Below are 23508 nucleotides of genomic sequence, written 5' to 3'. Positions count from 1 at the left end.
CGCCAGCCCCTCTTGCTGGCTGTCTTCCCAGGCCCCGTTCCTCCCTGAATCCAAGGTTCAGCTTCCCACTGACTTCCCAACCCTTGCTCCCAACCCAGTCACTAGCTCATCACTCATGTCTCTCAGTCCAGTCCCAACTCCTTCCCTTGTGCTCTGCATTCCTGCTCCTTAGCTCCCTTCCCTGCAGCATATGGCCGTGGGGCTAGTAGCTTTCTCCAGCTGATAGTAGCAGCCCTGGAGCCAGGAACTGACTCTGGGGAGCCTTTTTAAAAAATAGAATAGTGGCCTCTAGCGGAAGCTCCTCCTCCTCCCTTCCTTAGGCTGTGATGTCCTGCCCAGACCTAAACAGGTTAGGAAGTGTACATGCTCTCTGGTCCTGAGTAGGAATGGAGCCACAGAGGACCTGTAGAGTGCAAACTCCAAAGGTGTTGAGGGAGCTTTGCCCCACTTAGTCACTCTTCTTTTCTCACATGCTTATATTGGGAAGAGGCACCTGAATTTGGCCCTAAGTATTAACTCTATGCACCCACTGTACACGCTAGGCGATGATAGGTATATGGCAACTCCATTCTGAGAGTTGATCTGACTGATTGAAACAAGGTCTGGCCTGGAATAATGTTACAATATCACATATTGAGTTATTCAAAAGCATGTTCTTTTACTTGAAAGGAGATGAATTCATCTGTCTTTTTATGGAATAAACACATAACAGGATCTGGGAACAGAAAAGGGGAGGGATGCTGTGTCAGCATGTGGGTTGCAAATGGAGCAAAAGTTATTTCCAGTGTGCACTGGAACTAAAAAAATTAGGTTTGCTACAGTGCTTTGACCAAGTGGCCTTCTTATGTCCCCTGCTCTGCTTTAAATAATTTTACTGAGTTAAAATATTTTAAAGAGTTAGAAAGATTTAAAAAAAAAAATAGAAAATAACTTAAAGTTACCTTGAAGCAAAACCTTCCCCCACAACCCTCAGTTCCTTGACTCTAGCTGAAGATGATCCCTTCCCACAGCAGAACCAAGACAGGTTTTTAGTTCAGGGTTTTTCACTCCTTCCCCACCAGTGAAAGTGCATATGGCACATGATAATGTTACCGTCAGTGAGATTCCATGCTGTTTATTCTGTTGTGATTCCTTAAGCATGAGTGATTCTTTTCTACATGGAAGCTGAAGGCAGCTTTCCTCTGGTCTTTAGAGGTTTTCAGGGTGTTCATTACATTACCGTTTGCTTCTATCCCTGGTGAAATAGCTACTCTGTTATTGAAACAAAATAATTACACCTCTACCCCCATATAACACGACCCGATATAACATGAATTCGGATATAATGCGGTAAAGCAGTGCTCCGGGGGGGGTGGGGGGTGGGGCTGCGTACTCTAGTGGATCAAAGCAAGTTTGATATAACACGGTAAGATTTTTTGGCTCCCGAGGACAGCATTATATCAAGGTAGAGGTGTATCTGTATTTCAGTCATGGCCTGTGGAGATGGGCAATGGGAATTCAGATGGACAGTGTGATCCTATCCATTATAAAATCAATCATGTGGCACTGGGAACAGAGGCATGGCAGCTGTAGCTTCACCAACTCCAGGAGGCCAAAAGAAATATTCTCCAACAGCCAACATCATACCATGGGTATTGAAGTGCAGGGCAGACCAGCTGAGACATAGCCATATTCACCAGGGGAATAGTTACATACTGCAGAATTATTAGGATTCCAATTCAGAAAGAGACCTCTTCATGTGCCTCACTTTAAGAATAAGAGGTAGTTCCAAAGAAGTTAATGGGACTACTTCCATGTTTGAGATTAGGCAGGTACTGTAGCTTGCTGCAGCAGGGCCTAGATTACAAAGCCATCTTCATGAATGAGCCATAAACATGATTATAGTTATTGTTATATATAAAGTTTATTTTTAGTTCTCTGTTGTCTATTTATAATTTATCTTTTGCTGTGGGTATTCAAGAAGAGATTTGAACTGCCATCAAACTCCCTAAAATCCATAAGCAGAGGTGCAGGGCTGCACTGAGTCTGGCTAGAATGAGTACTGCTCTCTCTGTCCGGAAGATCTTTAAAAGATCTTTGAATTGTACTTACAAACACATGTTTTCCTGAAATGGGATCCATGTTTTGGTATCCTCTTGACCTTGTTGGCTAAAGGTGATTAACCTCTGAATTTGTCAACTCAGTGTAAACATAAGCCATTGGTTTTTAATGCTAAGCAAATCCAAATGCACGTAAACAGGCTTTCTGGTTTAATGATACTTTTTGTACCCAAATCAAAATGAATTTATCTCATGCACTATTTGCAAGAGGTAGACCTCCAGTTCTGAGTCAGAAGAAATTCCATCCTCTCAAGCAAGACTGTAATTGGCAGTCTTTAGAGTGCAGCTGGAAGGGAAGTGTTCATTCGAGTGACTTTAAATTCCTTGAAAAGGACTGAATAGATGAAGCTGACTTTGCCAGAAGTGTTCTGATTTCAGGGCATAAATTTTAACTCAGAAAGCAAAGCCCTCCACCCTTTCCCCCCCCCCCTTGCAAACTCCCGGACTTGGTAGCTAAAGCCTTTGAGAGTAAACATATTATTCCATTGGTAGCCTGACTGCAAAAAACATCCCATCTGGCAATACTTTATTTTATAAAAGTTAAAACATGAGGAGCGTATAGGGCCCAATCCTGTAAACACTTACACATGTGTAACACTTCATGGGTGTAAAGTTATACACATGGATGCACAGGATCAGGCCCATGGGTCTCTACGTGGTAAAGTACAGTGTTTGTGTAAGAGTTTCCATTGCGTGTCCTGGGTGTTGTCCCAGGTTTCAGTAAATACAAACAGAGAAGTTCCTCCATTTATGAAAAGGACAAGTTACTTTAAAAAAAGTAAACACATTGTTTGCAAACACTGTGGAAATCATTTAACAAAGATTTTCCCTACTGAAATATAATATTATGAGCCCAATACAAAGCCTATTGAAGTCAATAGCATTATTACTTCTGCATATAAAGTAAAACATGTATTAAGTGCTTTGCTGGGTTGGAGCCAAGGCACTCAGCACCTTGAAGGGTCAAGCTCCTTTAAAACATCACAGTACTAAAATTGCATTTCCCTTAAAAAACACATTTTCTTAGGTCTTTGCAATTGCATTTTATTGATTAATAAAAAAGAGAATAAAAAGATTCTTCACACATCCCCACAAAGTGTAAATTACAAATGTAAACTGACTTGAATTAGATTTCCTACCTTTGCTAATCAGGAAATTAGTTTAGTTCTTTTAAACCTTTTAACTTCAATGTAAAACCTTTTAAATCTAACATATATTTACAAAGACGGTGTATTTTGCCTAGTTATAATAGTTGTTTTATTTACAAATACATGTTAAATCTAACATTTTATATCGTGCTTCTGCAACAGTAACAGAAAATGATCGGTTAGTTTTCAGTCATTGTCAGTCAATTCCACCCTGCATTTTTACAGACAGAATCAAAATGGACCTGAGTGCCTGATCATGTGAGCCTCTGTATGGAGAACTCAGTGAAGTCAATAGGTGTCCTGCAGTGTGAAGCACATGTGGGATTGGGCGCTTAACATGAATGATAAAAACTAGAAAGCTGAGATTTTTTTTCTTTTTAAAATTTAACCAAGGGAAAGTATTTCAATGGTGACACCATTTAACCACATTGCTAATTGGCTTCCTCTATTTATATAGCTTTTTGACCTTCAAGTATATTATTTCCATTGTTTTCTTTTGATAACATCCAAGAATATAAAGCAAATTTTCTATAGTCTAGTGATTAGTAATGAAACAAGTATAAACAAACTTAACTCCTAGGTTATCATACTCCACCCACATGAATTTCCTTGCATTCAGTATGGGTTAACACCTAAACACCACCACTTGTGAGATGAACCCTCAGGTTCCTGAGAACACTGGGAATTTAAAATCACATTCTGACATGATCTCAAGCTACATTACATTTAAAAAATAAAAACAAATTTCTAACTGCCACCTCATGGCATATGCTTGCTTGTCTGAGGTTACAAAGAAATCATAATTTAAAAATGTAATTAGCAAGTCTGTTCTTCACTCGGGCAAAATTGGGATAAAATAGTGTAACAGAGAGATTAAACGTTATGGCTAATTTAGTGATTCTCACATTTTTCTCAGCTTCTTTTTAAATGGTGAAACATCAAATTCTATGTTTCCTCATTCATGTATACAGAAAATGGATATCAGCAAGGAGTATGGTTCTCATTTTGATTTAATCCACTCAGTGGGGATTAATTTTTAACCCACAGACTGATTTAAAACGATTATCACAGGATCTTAACTACATTCCTTTAATTTAAGAAGAAATGCATTGCATTTCCACTGTATGCAGCTGTGATTTAGGAAAGCAGTTTAAAACATGCTTAACTTTAAAGCATATGCTTTAAATCCCACTGACTTCAATGGTAATTAAGCTTATGTTTAAAGTTAAACATGTGCATAAATTCTTTGCTGAATTGGACCCTGAAAGAGGAAGGCTACCCAAGCCCACTATGTACTTTTATTTTTAAAAATTATATAGCAATAAACTAGTAAATAACATCTTGAAGATACTGATTTGGGGCTTTGGAACAAAGAGCTACACATTGTTTTTCCAAAGAGTCATGAACTGATGAGATATGTTAGGTTATAATTCTTAGGAAGAAGTTATTTCCCATTATTCAAGTGTCTTTCTGAGGAATAATTTGTCCTTTATAACATGAGTGTGCTAACTGGGCTTTAAATGATTTTATTGAATGAAAAGGTTATTCCAGCCTGTGTGCCTAAAATTAAAGATCAACTTGCTAGTTCTTTTGATTTGGCTGACCTTTAATAAAAGAGCACTTTGTAGCGGAGGAAAGGTACTTCTGTCTGTGGCTGTTAAGAGAGTAATAAAAATACCGTGGAATGGAAAGACACCAGATGGAAGGAATGTCAACATACTGGAACTAATTTAGGAGATTGCTCTGATAGAGAGCAAAGGCATGAGGAGAATTCAAATGGTTCCAGTGGAAGGGAGATTGGCTGCCCCTCTTAAACCAACAAACTAAAATTCTTACTCCAGGGTTACATATAAAACAAAAGGAATCAGCCCACGAGGAGGTAGTCCATTTAAACAAACAAACAAACTCCTGCCCAGTCTGAATTAGCATTCTGGAAACACAGAAACAAAGGGATCCGGGTATTTTTTGAAATTAGGTATCAAACAAGTACAAGGAAACTATCTTAATAAAAAGATGTCCACAACATCACTGAATCTTTTTGACCAGCCTTTGCAAAGGCATATTCATATGTGTTTCACATACTACCCTCAGGTACACTTTTGTGTAACGCCCATTTCTTTAAATGGATAATGAAGTGTGTTCATCCAATAGCAGAATTTAGCCCATACGGTTTCTGTGGAAGTGTAACTCTTGTGTTCCTAGAGGGGAATATTGCTCACTTTGGGTATAATAGACTCCCAGTGCTCTGAGCAGAGAGAGGTCTCTGCACTGCCAGTCCTATCTGGGAGTTGTAAAGCTCTGAATAGAAGCTGAGTTCATCATTTCAAGCCCTCTAAATATAGTTAAGTAGAAAGATTATATCCAGGAATTATTACTATAGCAGTACAGAGTGTGATGGAGAACAATTCTTGATGTTACAAAATGTACTTCAGCTCAAATATATCTTTGGTAGTGAGAAGTTAAGTATATGTCCAGTGGTACGTTTGTATTCTTCAATTAGCTCCCAAGCCAAGGAATTTGGTTTCAATTATCTGCCCAGAAATGTGGAGCTTTCTTTTTAACAAACAAACCTTTTCCTTAGAATTAACAGGAAAATTAAAAAAGAGAGAACAAGAAGCTGCAACACATACTTGAGTATTTGAACATAAGCACCTTTTGCTGGTTGTGCACAGTTCTGCTCTTACTTTTAGGAAAGGCTCTTTGGAGTGGGAAGACTGAAACAAATGTATAGCTCAGTGAAAAATAATTCTCCTCACCTCCTGATACATTACTGCAGCGCTCCCTCCACCTCCTGATACATAGCTTCTCTCTCCTGATATGTTACTGTAGTGCTCCCACCCCCCTTCTGATACATTACTGTAGCATTTCCCCCCGCCCTCCTTATACGTTACTGCAGTGCTCCCTCCACCTCCCGATACATTACCGTGGCCCTTTCCCTCACCTACTGTGGCGCTCCCTCCACCACTTCCTGGGGCCTTGCTACATCTCTCCCAACATCACCCAGCATACAAGGGGTTGGAACTAAATACATGCAAAGTCAGTGTCTCAAAAATAAAAATGATAAACAGGTTCTAACAAGTATTTCTTCTTTCTGTCCTATAACAACTGTTGATATTGACAACTTTCTGTATCTTGCTCTTGATTAATTTGCACTGCTTGCATTGTTTCCCTCAAGGGACTTGTGCGTAGCTGTCCCCCTGCTGTTATGCATAAATAACCTTTCAAACTCCATGACCCTCATCAGCAGTTGAGGAGCAGTCCAGGGCAGCCTTTCATGAACTGGCCTCCTCATTAGCGAGCCATGGAGAGTTCCTGGAGCAATCTGTCCTGGCTAAACCCGCTTCCTTGAAATTGCCAGCTGCAGCAGAAGTGCAGAAGCACTTCAGAAGTGGAGTGAGCCTCAGAATGGCAGAGGGTGGCAGATAATAAATCAAACACAGTGAAAACACAATGTGCACCAAACATTCACAGGAGCTATGCAGAGGCAATCAGTCCATCATCAGCTTGCAAGTCACAGCCCAGGTGTTAACAGGGTAGCGTATTTATTACCTCATTATTATTTGCAGTAAATAAATCCAGCATTTAGTTAATGCCCTCCTCTCTTCCCCCAACTCACAATCACATTATTTTCTTGGGGCATATATTTCTAAAATTACATTTGATGCATGTCTGTGCGTCACACACACACACAGAGTATGTTGTATCATGTTTGAAGATACATGTAAATAGATAGATATTCCCATACAAACACTACTTTCAGTGAATGTTTAATGTTGGACTCCTTGTCTCTGAGTTCAGATTGCATATCCCACTCATGTGAACCCTAGAAAGTAAGGAAATCAGCAACAAAGCCATGCATTTCCATTCTGCTCATTACTTCCCCTTCCCAATCTAGCTATGTCCTTTCTACCACCATCTCCACCCTCATCCTGCGCAACCATTGTACACCCCTGTTTATTGGGTATGTGCTCAGGTGTTTTGGTGATTAATGTAGGGTAGGTGTGGCTTTCATTACACTGTACAGGACTGTGTATTGGTGAATGTAAGCAATAAAATACAGTGGCAGACTGCAAATGGGGTATGGGGCCAAGGAGGTGCTATGCTTTTCTGTAACGTTCAGGAGAATTTATGCAAATGGGTGATATGTGTTGGTGATTGTTCTAAAACTGGTATTAATTTTTATGTAGAAATTAGAGCATTGAAATCTGCATGCAGGGAGAGAATAAGGATGTGAGGGGCCGAGGTGTGAGTAAAGATGTGGTGGGTATGGGGCCAAGGATGCATGCAGGGATGTCCCAGGTGGGATGGAACCGTCTGTATGCCAAGGAATCTGTGCTTGAAGGATTTCCTCTGTGTTGCAGTGGGGAGTCCTTGTTGTACTGATGCCACAGTGCAGAGAGGTACTGCTGCCTATTCTGTGCTCATTCAGTATTGGTTATGTTGAGAGAGCTTCCACAGTGTCAGTGTAAGTCAAAGGGTAATGTCCCTATGAAAAGTCTCCTTCATGGAGATAAATAATACGCATCAGTGCATCCTTCAGAAGACAGTGCAGTGAATCCAGGATGCAAGGTATTGAAATGCTCATATACTGATTGGATCCAATATGTTTTCCCCCCCAAAGGCAAAAATACATAGTTGAGATTTAGTATTTTCTAAATTTAGCTTTTAAAAGATAAGCTCTGTTTGTTAGAGGAGAATAGAAAACATTTAAAATGTTATATAAATAATAACGTGCCTTTCTCAAACCAAAGACCATCTGTATATGCTTCTATGTAATTGTAGGAAAATATTCTTGGACCAAGACTCAAACTGGATGTCAAATTTTAGCCGAGAGGGAAATTTGGTCATGGAATTAGAAATTTCTAAATATAAAGGAAAATTTGACAAAACTTAAAGGATTGAGTTGCTAAGGCACAACTTCAGTAAATCCATGTATCAAAAGAATGCTATCATCAGCCATGGAACACCAGGAAGTTACCATGTTTAATGGCATCAAACAGCTTTTGTGACATCCTCAGTCACATGAGTGGAGGGTGTCCAAAGGCAAAAGGAGTCTTTCCACTTGTGCCCCTGTGCCATGGTTAACATTCTTCTGGCCTCAGCATTCTGTCTGCTAACTCTCCTTGGAGTGCAAGCCGCCCCAAGAACAGCAGAGTGGAAGAGGGACCGTAGTCCTGTGCATGCCCTAGACACATGCTAGCTGGCTGCTCACAAACCTTAATCCTAAACCCACAATGCTCCCTGGAGGTAGTGCAGCTACAAACCACTCCCTACTCAGAGCTGCTAGCCTGCAAGCAGCATATCTGCACAACAATCTGTTAGATTCAATATTAGTAGTCAGAAAAAAGTTGCAAACCCATTGGGATTAATCAAGCCCCATTGTATCCTTGCACATACATGGGCAGAATTCACTTTTGTTGTGAGTGAAACTCCATGGAGATCAGTGGATCTTGGCCCACTTATACCAGTGGTGAATTTGGCCAGTTTAATTGTACATATAGTACACAATAAAGCCTGGTACACTGTTCAATAGCTGTTTGTGAACTGACTTCACTTCTGATTCAAAATGTTGAATTCATGTATTTTTAGTGTATTATCTAAGCGTAAAGAATTATTCCTTTTCCCCCTTCCTGGGCTGAATAGTGATTAGTTAGCAACTGTCTCTGTGCTTAGAGATATGGGTGCACTCATTAATGCTGTATCAATAACACGTCAGAACGCTTTTGTATAGAACACATATTATGTTGAGTCCTTTCCAGAGACTATCAGTCTATCATTCTTGGAGAGGATATTGTAGTATAATCCATCCAGAGACAGCTCTTCCAGTTTCCGAAGGTTATTGTTAATGAGGATGCATGTAGGATGTAATCACTGGCAGGAGTCTATGCATTGGGGTACTGTAAGGCCAGCAGACAAGTCAGTGGCCAATTTTATCTGGCAGTTCCCTTTCCCTTTTATCAGAGCCATTTTGCTGAAGCTTAGGGGGATTTAGAAAGAACTGCAGAGAGGCTTTGGCTTGTAGAATTTAATGACAAGGTGTGAAGGGACAAGAGACAAAGCCCAAGAATAAAAACTGTCTGTGTGTTGGGAGCTGCAGCTTCACACTGAGCTGCAAAAGCTGAAGTATGTTCCTTAAAACACTAATGGCCATGTTGGAAGACAACATTCCAGTTGTGCAGGTCCAGAATAGCCCTGGTTTGGAAGACTCCCAGTAACCTTGTTACTTTGGAGGAAGTTTCACTGCCAGCATGGTCGTGCCTCAGCAAGTTGCCTCTATAGTATGAAATAAAAGGAAATTCAATACCTTCTAAAGTGAACTGTGCTTATCCAGGCCAGGTACAGTGTTTCCTGTCTGTACAGTAGATTGTCAGAGTCAGAGGAAATTTTATGTATCAGCCAAAGCAGTGCGGCAATTTGAAACTGGTCACAGCCTGTTTTGTTAGTTTAAATGTTTATTTTTCATGAACTCCCAGTGGAGTCAGTGGCAGTCGATGGCACACAGCACAGGACCTTGCAGGATTGAGCTCTGAAGGAGCAGTCAGGTCACGTACTGCTGTGAATGTACAGGTGTGATAGAACACACTGTGGGCCAGACTGCAGTTGGCCCTGCACAGGTGCACAAGAGACAGAGGCGGCACAAAGCCCCAGTTTCAGGATGGTGAGCACAGGCATTGCTTGAGCCTAGCATCGGTGGCGTTCACCCAGAGGAGGCAGGGAAGAATGGGTGAAAGCAGAACCATGGCCATGTGCCTGTTCTGTACCAGCCAAAGGAGCTGGATGTGCCTAGAGAGAAGCACACACGGGACACTTTTGAAGGGTGGCAGAGCTCCTGTTTTCACCTTTCCCAAGGCCCCAGGAGGAGTCGTAGCTGAGTCAGCCAGAATCCCTCTGGTAACTCCCAGGGCAGCTCCTAACTCACACCCAATATAGAGCTGATCACTAAAGGCACAATCTAGTCCTTTGTAAACTTGTATGTCCATGAAGATAAGCTTTCTGGAGTTCTTATCAGTGGCCGTGCATTTGCCTTTACAGAATGTTGAGTTTCAAGGCAGTCACAAATATTTGATAGCCAACCCCCCCCACACATACACATACACACACTGTATGTGTGAGAGCTGTTGTGGGGAGGACTGTAGGTGCTGAGCAGCCAGCCCTCCCACTGAAGTTCAGAATAGTGCACTCACACAATTAAGTAATAATTAATAATACCTAGAATTGTGATAGTAAAGTCAGTCACAGGCATAGCCTCCTCCTGGGAGAAGGACAGGCAACAGTAAGGAAATGAACCCCCCTGCAGACATCCCAGACTCCCCTTGTATGCTAAATATGTAATACAATTGTTAAATTAAAATATTTGTACAGTATACATAAACCCTTAAGGCCAGAGCTTCAGCTGATGGAAACTGGCATTGTTCCATTGATTTCACCGATTTAAACACATGGAGGAGGGTGTGTTCCTTTGTGACAGCAAGCTCTTTAGGACAAGGGCCAGGTCTTTGTCTGTCTGTGTTTGTACAGCACCTAGTGCAATGGGGCCCTGGCTCACTACTGTAATGTCTCTAATAAAAGTTAACAGTATAACTTCAAAACTCCTTTGAAGTGGCCTTTAAATGTGTGCTAGCGTGGCTGTTTTCAATTCTAATGAAAAACATCAAACATATGAAATATTGATGGTAAATATAGGCAGTAAAATAATTTTTCATGAATTTGACACATTTAAGACCTAACTGGTTATTTATGCATTGTTTGATTTATAAAATCACATATCCAACAGTCTCTAAGCATATTATGAGTCATGGTTACAAAAGACTTCTTTCAGACCAGGAAGGCAACAGATTGATAGTGTGACGGAGGGGTCTGGACTGTATTACTACTGGAAATAAATAGAAACCTGTTTGCAGAACTCTGGTTAAAGATATGACCCCTAGAACTCTTTGGGCCTGATTCTTCATTGACAAACCGGAATGGCTTTGCACTCATTTTGCATTGCTGTAATTGATGACACATGGTGCAGGGAAACAGAATCAGGCCCTTTTATCTTAATGGCTATTCAATGGCACTGTGAGTACACAATAGCAAGAGTAGGGAAAAAGCTTGCGTTAACTGAACAAAATGATACCTAGTAGCAGTAATGATTTATAATATGAACAAGTGTAGAACATTAAGCACCTTTGCCTTTATCACAGGTCCTTTAATTATGCCTGCAGCAAAAAGCTCAGACATAATCTTTATTATTGTTTAACTAATACTTAATTTATGTGTCTTAAGTTATCTGTATTTTTGAATAATCATAGTAATGATGAGTGCTTTACACTGTGTCTCTACAAGCAGTAACTAATCTTTATGACACCCCTCTGAGGTGGGTATTGCTTCTGTCTTTAGTGGAGTTATTCTGGGATTTACATCAGTGCCCGTGAGTTGAGAATTTGTCCCTAAGCAAAAGATCAAGGCCACAATGAGACTTAGGGTCAGAGCTGGGACTCTAATGCCAGGAATTCCCGACTCCTAGCCCTGTGAACCAGCCTCTCTCCCTAGGCAGCTCCTGGAGTTACATGATTTGTTTGGATAAGCATTTGAAAAGATAACTTAGCCAAGGATTGAATCTGGTGCAGTATTGGCTCACGGAAGATGTCCGGGCATGAAAGTAGTTCTGTGAGCTCATCACTTGCATTTCAGTTCTGCCTCGTTTCTTTAGCATGCCAGATAATTTAGGTTCTTCAAAAGATGTGCAATACCAATCTTGCAGACTGGCTAAGTGTGTTTCACAAGGATATAACATGTCATTGTCAGACCTGGGATTAGAACTCAGGAGTTCCTGGCTCTAATACTTTGCTCAGACTGGTAGAGCCTGGTGGGCTTGTTCATACCCCATATTACAGTGCTAGGATCCCCCTCCTGTTTAGCTGTAGAGACAGTGAGGATAGTTACAACCCTTCTTCCCTTGACCTGTTCATGATCCCCTTAGGGTTGTGACCTTCAAGTTTAGAACCAATGCACTTGACTAGCCCAAACCTTTGCCAAGCATGTTGGTGGCAGTATATTGAAAACCTCTCCATGCTCCAGTGATGGTGCATCAGATACCCCAAATCATTTTTAGTCTCTTCCCCCTTTTAAGTGTCAATTATAAATCTATCAACTGAACAGTTTATAATCTTTTTTTATTGCCTCTGCAGTGTTTGAAAATAAAGATAAGATTGTGATAATCATGGAGTATGCAAGCAAAGGGGAGTTGTATGATTACATCAGTGAGAGGCGGAGGCTGAGCGAGAGGGAGACGAGACACTTCTTCCGGCAGATTGTCTCTGCTGTACATTACTGTCACAAGGTGAGCACAGCATTTGGTGTTAATGCAACTATTTGAGGCTTTAACAGTGACTCTCATGCATAAAAGGACCAGTGAGGTAAAAATGTTCAGCTGCTGAAGTGGGAGGGTCCAGGTGCAGTATTGTAAGTGTACAGCAAGATCTCACAAGTGCAAATATTTCACTAGTTCACCATCCATGTTTAGAGACTAAAGGCCATATCCTCACCTGGGCTCATTTCCACCAGCTAGCTCCCTTACACCAAGCCTAATTCCCATTTGAGCCTTTGAAAATTTTCTCCTTATGCACAGAATACTCCACTAGCTTTCTGTAGAAGAAAGACCACTGTTAGTGACACAGTCAATAGAAAAGGAATGATAGTTTTCCTGTAATTTGAATTCAAAACAATTTTTGACAGAAGAATAAGGTACAGTATATACAATTAAAAAAAAGCAGAGCAGAGGTGTAAATGTGCTACTTCAAAACAAGGGAACTCTTTTGAGAGGGGAAGAAAGTGAGAATACCTGTCATGTAATCATTTAAGTTATCCAAAAGTAACTCCTCCAGATATAATAGGAGCATCAGGAGGATTCCCCTTGTTGTTGTCTTTATCCTTCATGGCATGCTTCCGAAGGACAATTTAAGTCATGAAAAACAAGCATCAGGCTGATTAACTTCATGGGCCCTTCATCTTCCCTTACGGGCCCTGGTTGTCAACATACCCTGTGACTGATGCAGTCATAGGGATGTTATTTCATGACATTTTAATGGGTGTTGCTTTTATCTCAGGAGTGCCCATCTCCTTTCCGGAACCTATTGAGGCAGGGAAGCATTATCACCCCCATTTTTACAGATGGGGAACTGAGGCACAGAGAGGTTAAGTGACTTGCCCAAGGTCACACAGGCGGTCTGTAGCAGAACAAGGAATTGAACTTGGGTCTCTCAGGCCAGTGCCCCAACCATTGGGCCATCCTTCCTCCTGTGGGCCATGAAGGTATAGAGCCAAAATTTGCACCAGACTAAAGCCAACAAGCAGCTAGTGCAGCCTTTTTGTTAGAATTTTAAAACATTTTAGTCTCCCTTTAAATACTGCTAAGTAAGGGAGGTTTGCAAAGTCCTCAGTGCACAGCACAGAAAATCCATCACAGTCTTTTGGGCAGGATTAGTTTTCAGAACTTTAGGAATAAGATGCTGAGACTTAAATCCTTCTTGTTAATTTCCATCCCTAACATTTGCAGGCAGTAGCAGTCTTTTAGGGTTATAACTCCCTTGCCCAAATGGATGCATACTGGAGGAATTAGAGCTTTTCTAAGGACTAATGTCATTGACAGATTCTGTTTTCTGGTGCCTGGGAAGAATATATTGCTTTCACACAGTGGGGGTAGGATAGGAGTTGGAATTAAGTTCCGAAAAGAATCCCCCTGCTGTTTTACAGGCTTTGTGGGAGGACAGATTCCAGTCATTCTTCTCTTAACCACACAGCAAGTGACTAATACATCTCCTGTCACTAGTCACTGGGCCGTGAGTGTTATGACAGCAAACTCAGCCCTGAAATGTAGATACAAAGACCACCCTGATGGTTCAGTTCTTTAACCTGTCCAATATCCTGCCCCCCTTTTGTTTTTCATTTTAGAATGGTGTTGTCCATAGGGATTTAAAACTGGAAAACATCCTTCTTGACGACAATTTTAACATTAAGGTAAGGTTCTTTCTGTCCTCTTCTCTGAATGGATTTGCAAGTTCCATAGCAATTTTTAGCCAAGGTGTGATAGGATCCAGTATTATAGAAACAGCAACTGGCAAGTAACTGAGCGGGTGGGAGGTTGAGGAGAGAGAGTACTGTGTATGGTTAGCCTGAAGTGCAAAATGGAGTTCTGGATAATTTTGGGGGGAAACTGTTCTCGCCACCCAAGGGGCTCAGTTCCCAAAGCAATATTAATTTGCCAGTGGAAGACAGCAGAGTGTTTCAAGCGGTACAGTTTACATTACAAATGGTATTATTGCTGGCTGCTGCTAAGGCTCGAAAAAACTTTCTTAGCCTAGAGGGTTCAAGTGCCTCCTACAGAACACTCCGAATGTCCTTTTGATCACGTCTGGAAAATAAGCAAATAGAGTTTCAAAATAAACCTAGTAAAGCACATGTGCTTCATTAGGAAATGGCCTTAGAACTCCAGACACAAATGTAGCTTTCTGACTGGCGATCAGTGATGTCATATCCATGTCAGTAATCCCCAGTGAAAGCATGGGAATGACCTTCTTTCCTTTCTTCTTCTTTTTTTTTTTTTTTTTTTTTTTTTTTAAATAATAGCCATAAGACAGATAAGTAATGTAGTTCTGGGAGATTAGTGAAGTTCCTAGATGGTGAATCTGTTTCACCTTCAGGTTGGTGGCAGTTCACACTCATGAGGCATGCAGTCACTGTCCCCTCCTGATGCAGCATAGATTGGTTGTGTGTGTAGATCTATGGACAAACAGAGAGGCAGATGATAGATACTACCAACTGGCTGTTGTGCATTATGGCTTAATTAAGAAAACGAAGAAATCAGGAAACCATCTACACAGCCAACTATCCCAACAGCTCAAGTTTTGTCTTTGTCAGTTCTCTGTCCTGTCTCTCCACTGATAGCCACCGTGATCCCTGCTCTGTCTTTTGTGCATCATACTGAAGAGATCCTATTCATTTTAAATGTATGCACAATGGAAATGGAAATAGACAATAACATATGGTAGGTACCATCTGTGTAAAACTGATGACAGAAGCTACGTTGGATCAGCGGGTGGATTAAAGACACATAAATATGCAGTTTCTAAAAATAGCATTTTACAGAGGGCACATCCTATGCGACACTTGAATGTTTGTTGTTAACGTCAGGGTTGTAGTGCTAGAGTCAATCTCTCCCATTATGCGCCAACGGTGTCACCAATGCTGGCAGCCCCACTGCCCCTTTTAATAGCACTGAAAACAAAAAATAGCCTTTCTAGGACATTGCATGTAGTCCAGGCTTCTGCATGCAGGACGGCCTCTCTTTCGGCATTACGTACCGAACTATCTTCCCAGCTAATCACAGATTTCTTGAGAGAGAAGAAGAATTTAGGGAATTTGTTAAATGGAGTGGGCTGTGTTCATCACATGCAAACCAGTCATTTTCTCAAGCCTGTAGGAAATTGCATCAAGACAAAAGACCTGATTCTCTCTCTGTCTGTTTTATACCACTTCAACTCTTCTGATTTCAAGGGACTTAATCCTGATTTACACCCCAGTGAGAGGTGAATAATACCCAAACTCAGCATGATCAAAGCACTTCAAAAATCACAGATTTTTTTCTCAGATACTACAGTGGTTGGTGCTATTTTTGAAAGATGCTAGTCAGAAAGTAAATAGGGGCCTGATCTTGCAAGTCCTCACCCACATGAAGCATCCTGTTGACTTTGATGGGTATGAGCCAGGACTGCTCTTGTGAGCAAGGGTTTGCAGGATGGGGGTGAAAGCCTAGCCCCACCAGCATCAGTGGAAAAACTTGTGGCCATGATTTCACCCTGGGGATTTAGACATGTCAAATACTGCAGTGGTACTTTAACATAAATCTTATGTTCATAGAATACCTGAAGAAATATTGGTAGCTGATGAATCTTTTAATAATTGCACATTTCCTACAGCTCCCAGTAAAGAACAACTTGGGGTATTCATAGGCTGTTTTCTCAAGGACCCCCTTTGTTGGATTAAATTCTGCTTAGCCTACTATGTGTGTGCCTTTTGCATATTTTCAGTTCTTCCTCACTCATTCCTTTGCTAAAAGTAATGCACATCTCTATATGTGCAAATATGCATGGGCATGAAATACACACAGGTGGCTATAAGCTGTCTTGCTTTCTCATGATGCCTATATTTAAACAAAGAAGCTCTTGAGGTTTAAGGATTGGGATTTGGAAACGGTTTATATTTCACAATCCCACTATCAATGGTGTTTGAATTTGGATTCCTCTGAGGGAGGGTTTTTTGTACCTTACCTACCACATTGAGAACTACTTCCAGTACTTGATATTAAACAGACAGCTGCTATTTGCCTTGATACTTTGGGGTTACAATTTGTTATTGTGGTTTCTATGTTAGTGACACAGGGTTTTTTTTCTGTTTCATAAACAGTGTTGGCAAGGAAACACATCTGGAGCTGTAAATTATTTATTTTCAGTTGAGTAACTCTCACAGGCCCTGATTCTGAAAATATTTATACATGCTTTATGCAGAAAGAGAGAAATGTGCAGTTTGGGGCTTTAGGAAGGGGTGACTGGTTTTGAATGCTCAGTGGAAACACATCTACTAAAATGGGATGAGACTTATTGTTTTCTGTCTTTCTAAGATGCCCATCCTCATGAACTAATATTTATATTTTTTTATTTTGCCAGTAGATCCCAAAGCCCTTCACAAATTTTACTAACCGGTTGTAAGAAATGTATATAAAAAGGAACCACTTTGTTCACTGGGTTGCAAAGTATAAACTTTTCAAATAACTAGACACACATATAGTGCAGATTACACAATTGTACTATTCATCCGCTATGTTAACAGCTAACATCTAATAAAATGTCATTATAAGAAACCAGAACAATGTAGAGTAGCACCCCACAGTGCTTTTAGGATGGGAAGTGAAGAACAGTTCATCTATTAGAAATTACCCTCTGAGCTCAAGGATTCACTTAGCCATTTTATTCTATCCTTTCTATTTGATACCCTGCCAACTTTGGAGCCATCCTTAAATTTGATCCGATTAAATTTAAGTCATGAGGCAGATGAACAGTGTGCATAGAGATAATTGGGTTTTTGAGTTTAATTAGCCAGTAAAGTCTCTGGAAACTTGAAAGAGTCATGGACTGAAGTACAACAAACAGGAAGCATCAATGTTTGAAGATTGACAAATGTAGCATCATTGGAATCCAGACAGTTGGGAAGATCCCCACTGTTCCACAGACCATTGTGTGTAGGGGCCTCTAGTCGAAGTTACATGGTAAGATTACCAAAAGATTTTCTGTGGTGGTGGTGTTCCCTGAAAACCATTTCTTGAACACTCCCTGAAATGGGGGGAGCTGATATATATTAAATCATAAATAATGTCTTGTTTCAGTCACTCATGAGAAGGATTGTGTGCTCAGGTCCTTTGGAAGTAAAGAAAAACAACCATACTAGTTTTGGCTTAGAACTGACCATTGCAGTCCTATAGCTTAGTACTTATTGTCCTTAGCAGTCTGTATTATGATGCATTTTCAGAGCACATGGCTGTATAATCAGTTTCTTGGTAAATTGTGCCGTAGCACAGAATCTCAATGGAGAAATCATATAACTCTGCGAAGTATGATGATGCTAAGACCTCTGAAATGAACCACGGTGTTATTTGGACCCAGAGTGTTACTATTCTGCATGTCAGTAATGGTGCTGACATCACCTAGCACAGCAGCAGTCCAGGTCCATGAATGAGGCTCTTAGACACTATTGCAGTACCAGTAAATGATTATAACAAATATGGACAGTCTGTTATGTCAGGAAAGAAAAAACATTTTTTAAACTAAGAAAGGAAACTGATAGTGATGAAACCTGTCTGATTTGGTTTCACCTAAGTGTTACCAGCAGATTGACCACTGAACTTCCCTGCCTCTGGAACAGAGTCACAGGTCCATGCTCAAAAAAGGTTCTCCCAGGATACTAACTATCTTTATCCTGGAGCAGAAAAATGGGGTGGAATCCAATGAGTTGATCCCTCCCAGGACTCTCCAAGTCAGCACAGTCTGCTATGTTGAAAAAATATTACAATCTTTATTGCATTGTATACCGTGCAATATACATAAAGCAATAGTCAGTTTAAATCATGTGGTAATGAAGCGTGGGATCGTGCAAAAAATATTAGCCTCTCCCTGTCCTGACTCACTTCCCAGCTGCTAGCAATACAATTTACTTTAAAATGACTTTACTACTACTTTGGGCTTCCGACCTTGGTCCAAATAACAGAGCTTCCTCCCTCTCACTGCTGCGCCTCCAGCTCTCATTAATTTGAAACATTGTGTGGAATGCTGGGAACTAAGCACCTCTGTATGTCGAATGACCTCAGCCACCTTGTGAGGATCTATCTTTTATTGGATCAACTTCTGTTGATGAGTCAGACAAACTTTTGAGCTACACAGAGGTCTTCTTCAGCCCTGTCTAGCTCAAAATTTGTGTGTCTCACCAACAGAAGTTGGTCCAATAAACGATAGATCCTCACCCACTTTCTCTCTCTAATATCTTGGGACCAACATGGCTGCCACAACACTGCATACATAGATCCTCCCAATCAGCTACCTCTTCTGCTGCTCCCCTGAGCTCAACTGAATTGCAGTCTCTCACCAATGCCTTTTGTACCAATAGGAAGGGGGTCACCCTCTTCCACAATCATCCCCCATACGTGCCTGTGCAATCAATGGCTAGAAAGACAGTAGGGCTAAGGCAGCAGCAAAAGACCAAAACTCCTGTTGATACGATAAACTTAAAATGATGCAGAGTGACAGCAGGAGAGAAAAATTTAAGTGTAGTAGCGACAAGAAGCTGCTAACTGCACCTTCTGTCGGGCTTTAAAATGGAAACAAGCCAGAATAAGTGCTGGTAACCCATGGGGATTACATATATGCAGAACAGGCAGTTTGCTCACAGTAGCACAGTAGATACATGTAATTCTTGAAAATTTCACCCCTAGCATGTAAATTCTTCAGTCATTCATCTGCTTTAATGGACCAAATATATTTTTAGTCTGCACTGAAATACAAAGAGCCAGATCCTCATGTGATATAAATCAGAATAGCTCCATTGAAGTCAGTGGAGCCATGCTAATTTATACCTGCTGAAGACCTGGCCCAAGTTCTTTAAATGAATGCACACTTCATGGAATTTACAATCCATACTTATAACCAACCAATAAATTACATCTAGGTTATTCTAGTTAACAGTAAACATGTTACATGCACCTCCCGAAGCTAAGGGAAGAAAAGCCTGCTGCCAGCACTTCCCAATTTTGAAGGTTTTTTGACTTAATGCTTTAGCTCCATTTAAGTGCCAAGAACATGAAGTAATCTTGGCTTCTATTAATCTTGTTTTGGGGGGCACGACAGCTTTTACGGGAAAAGCTGATAAATATCAGTCTGTGAGTATGGGAGTGGATTGTAATATAAATACCCTTTTCCTGAATGGCCAAAATGAAAACATGAATGTCCAAGTCTGGGAGTTCCTTGGTGTGAAGTGTGGTATGTGTATCCCTATATATGTCAATGCACATAGACACACATTTTATACATTCCATGGCCTTAAGGGAATATATTTTCTTAAGGAAGCATACTGTGCAGTGTCTGCCCCTGTCTTAGCTGTATCCTGAACTAAACGAAAGCTCAGGGACTAGCAGGAAAGTTTTAACACTGAATTGGTTCCACTCTTCTTCTGATTGACAGGACACACTTCATAAGACTTAAAACCAACTTCCTGCAAGCCAGTCAGGGTGACTTGATAAGAAAGTGGAATTTAGGGCAATTAAGTGCAATTTGAGCCATGAGAATATGTCTGCAGATTGCAGTAGTACACCCCATTCAATAGTATTCCAGACATCCAATGAAGATTTTACAAAACACACTTATTTAAGGGTTGAATTTGCTACAACAGATTGATAATGCACTAGTTGGGATATTGAGTAAATTCAAATTATAATAATTATACTGGAATGGGATAAAGTACTATTAATGAATAGAAATCAGCTACTCCTTCAGCACTAATTTACGAGCTGCAAATATCTGCAGGACTCTCACACACACATGCACCCCAGCAAAATATTAGAGGTTGGAGCTTGAAATGGGATAAATAGGATTTTAAAGGTGACCAAGGATTTAAGCAAAAAATGGACATGACCCCCATTTTTTTTCTTTATGATATATAAAGAAAACCTGGAAGTTCTCCCCCACCCTGCTGCTTATTTTTGGTTTTTAGTCTGGCATTCCCTAGTTTTGCTGCAGAACATTGGGGTGGGGTGGGGGATGTCTCAGAGAAAGGCAGAAGAGTGAGGGGTGTCAAAAAAGTTTAACAAGGACATCTTTTTTCCTAAATGCTGATTGGACATTGCAGTTATGTAGATGTTAGCAATAGCAAACAACAACAAAAAGTTTTAAAAACTGAAAAAAAATCCTCTTTGCCTTCTGATTACAGTACTCTGCTTTTGCTTTTTTGTCTTTTTTGATGTCATAATATCACTAGTTCTTCATGGTAGAAAAGGCCTGCATTTATAAGGTAAAAAAAAAAAAAACCTCAACAGAAAACTCCTTCCTTTTTAGTATTTTTCTTTTTGGTCAGAAAAATACTTTTGAAGCTTCCTTTATACATCATAAAGACGCAAAAACAGGGACAAATCGAATTTATTGTTCTGTTTATTTGTTTTTTGTATTGTTTATTGTTTAAGCCATCTATTATCATGGGAGGAGCCATGATACAAGTTGTCAGACTTGCCTCATGTATTCTCCGCATGCTTTCTACCCTTCTTGCATCACTGGCAGCCATTATTGTGTGTGTTTATCAGCTCCACTACTCCACTGCACCCCTAAACCATCTTCTGCTGGCTGAATGGTCTTTTGCATTTTATGGGCCCAACCCTCTGCCCCATTTTTTTCTACGCTGTTTTTCTGTTATGGTGGGAGGCTCAGCTTCTGTGCCTCCATTTCCCAGAGATTTGCAGAAAGGGAAGAGGAAGCAGCCTCTGCTACCCTGCTACTATGTTGGATTAATTTTTATAATGTAATTTAAATAACAACTACATAAGAAAAAATGTCTATCAAGGCATTTAAACCCAGCAAAGCCCCAGCAATGTAATTCCTAGCAACATAATCCTAGACGGTAATCCACCCCCTCTCCAGAATCTCATATGGGTTGGCAAACTACTCCCCCATCCCAGGATCTCAAAGGAAGCCACACCTCGACTCACAGGATAGTCCCATTGAAGCCACGATAGTATGGTGAGCAGGATTTGTCCCATGAAGGGACAGCTTGACTGTGCTCGCAGCTGCAGTGTGGCTCAGGGGACTTCTGGGGTAACTGCACAGAGAGCTACTGTGAATATTACCAATTCTAAGTTGTGTCCATAGTGTACATTAATAAAAAGGTGGATCTCTATGACACAGACATTTGGATCAAAAACAAGATAAAACTGTGAGCTACGTTGCCTTGTGCTGGGAAAACAAAGAAAATGTAAGGGATGTGAGAGTTTTTAAGCCACAGTGTCACAATCGTCAACTTTTGTTTGATAAGAACAAGAGCAGAGACTAGACCAGGGGCTCTCAACCTTTTTCTTTTTGAGCCCCCCCTCGCCCCCCAATAAGCTATAAAAACTCCATGGCTCACCTGTGCCACCACCACTGGTTTTCTGCATATAAAAGCCAGGGCTGGCATTAGGGGGTAGAAAGCAGGGCAATTGCCTGGGGCCCCATGCCACAGCGGGCCCCACAAAGCTAATTTGCTCAGGCTTCAACTTTAGCCCCAGGTGGCAGTGCTCAGGGTCCTGGGCTTCTGCTCTGCACAGAGGGGCTTAGGCTTTCTGCCCTGGGCTTCAGTGAGTCTAACACTGGCCCTGCTTGGTGGACTCCCTGAAACCTACTCGTGGGCCCCCAGGGGGCCCCAGACCACTGGTTGAGAGCAGCTGGACTAGAAGAAGTAAATAAATGTTCCAACAATCACAAGGGCGTTTTTAGTAATGCAGGATTTGGGTCCATTGTTTCAAATTCGGAACGGACTTCTGTTTATTGCCTTACAGAGGGCACTCTGGTTTGGTTGACCGTTCAAATCCATAATGGCATAATTGATCAAAGCCTATTGAACCTGGAAAGGTTAGACAATGTGTCACTCTCTTTCTCCCCCTACTATAATTGGCTCCACATGACTTCAGATGCCACTTCCTTCTGGAACCTAGTCCCCAGGACACCACTGCCTCACTTCTTCTGTTGAGTTCTAAGGGCCTGACTCTCAGTTTGCCTGCACCTTGTGTAGGCTTTTAGACCAGTGCAGCCACATCAGAATGGTAGCACTTGATGTTCACTTTGCTCTGGTGTAAATGACTACACATGGTGCAGGGCAACCAGAGGACAGTAAGGTCCAGGTTCTTCCAGTTATCCCTGCAAAGATATATGAGGTATCCAGGATTAAATGACTTACTGATGGCCATCCAGGGAATCAGTGACTGAGCTGTGAATAGAAACCAAGAATCCTGGTGCCTAATCCTGAAGATTTAACCAGTAGATCTCACTCCATCCCTATCTTTTCTATAAGGTAAATGTCAGTACTACCGACCCCTTTTGTCTTTACAGATTGCAGACTTTGGTCTTTCCAACCTCTATCACAAAGACAAGTTTCTGCAGACCTTTTGTGGGAGCCCACTGTATGCTTCCCCAGAAATTGTTAATGGAAGACCCTATCGAGGCCCAGAGGTAAGGGGGCACAGGGGAGAAGGAAAGTGAAATTAAAATTAATCTTGTGTTGGTGGCACATATACGATCTGTATTTGGTAATAATGAGCATGAACGTTAGTTCTGTCCTGATAGTATCTCACACATAGACTATGTTGGGCCTCTCCTAGGTTGGAAGTATTCCAGCTGCCTTCTGTTACTTTCATTTGCTTTGCTTACACTTTGTCAGCTGTTAAATACCTGCATGCTGGTAACCAAGCACAGCTGGATGTTCCGTTGCTTTTGTGGTGCTAATGGTCTGGAAGACTGCAGGAATCAGCTTTTCTAGCCTTTACGCTTCTTGTCTATGTATTTTTAGGTCGACAGCTGGGCCCTTGGTGTATTGCTTTACACTCTGGTTTATGGAACGATGCCCTTTGATGGCTTTGATCACAAAAATCTGATCAGGCAGATCAGCAGTGGAGAATATCGTGAGCCAACACAGCCCTCAGGTATAAAAAAGAGCTG

The 23508-nt window shown here is 41.1% G+C and overlaps 1 protein-coding gene across 3 annotated transcripts in view; it reads left to right on the top strand.

Annotated features, from left to right (window-relative positions):
• The window catches only part of NUAK1 (NUAK family kinase 1), a 59589-nt gene that overhangs the window by 30671 nt on the left and 5410 nt on the right, over positions 1 to 23508 (top strand). For all 3 annotated transcript variants that reach the window (XM_039488929.1, XM_039488949.1, XM_039488940.1), the window contains 4 exons: positions 12421 to 12572; positions 14183 to 14248; positions 22903 to 23022; positions 23360 to 23492. In XM_039488929.1, coding sequence (XP_039344863.1) covers positions 12421 to 12572; positions 14183 to 14248; positions 22903 to 23022; positions 23360 to 23492 — 471 coding nt within the window. The remainder of the gene's footprint in view (positions 1 to 12420; positions 12573 to 14182; positions 14249 to 22902; positions 23023 to 23359; positions 23493 to 23508) is intronic.

This window comes from Mauremys reevesii, linkage group 1 (genome assembly GCF_016161935.1).
Source record: "Mauremys reevesii isolate NIE-2019 linkage group 1, ASM1616193v1, whole genome shotgun sequence".
In the NCBI taxonomy this organism is placed as follows: domain Eukaryota; kingdom Metazoa; phylum Chordata; order Testudines; family Geoemydidae; genus Mauremys; species Mauremys reevesii.
This window is presented reverse-complemented; position numbering and strand designations above follow the sequence as displayed.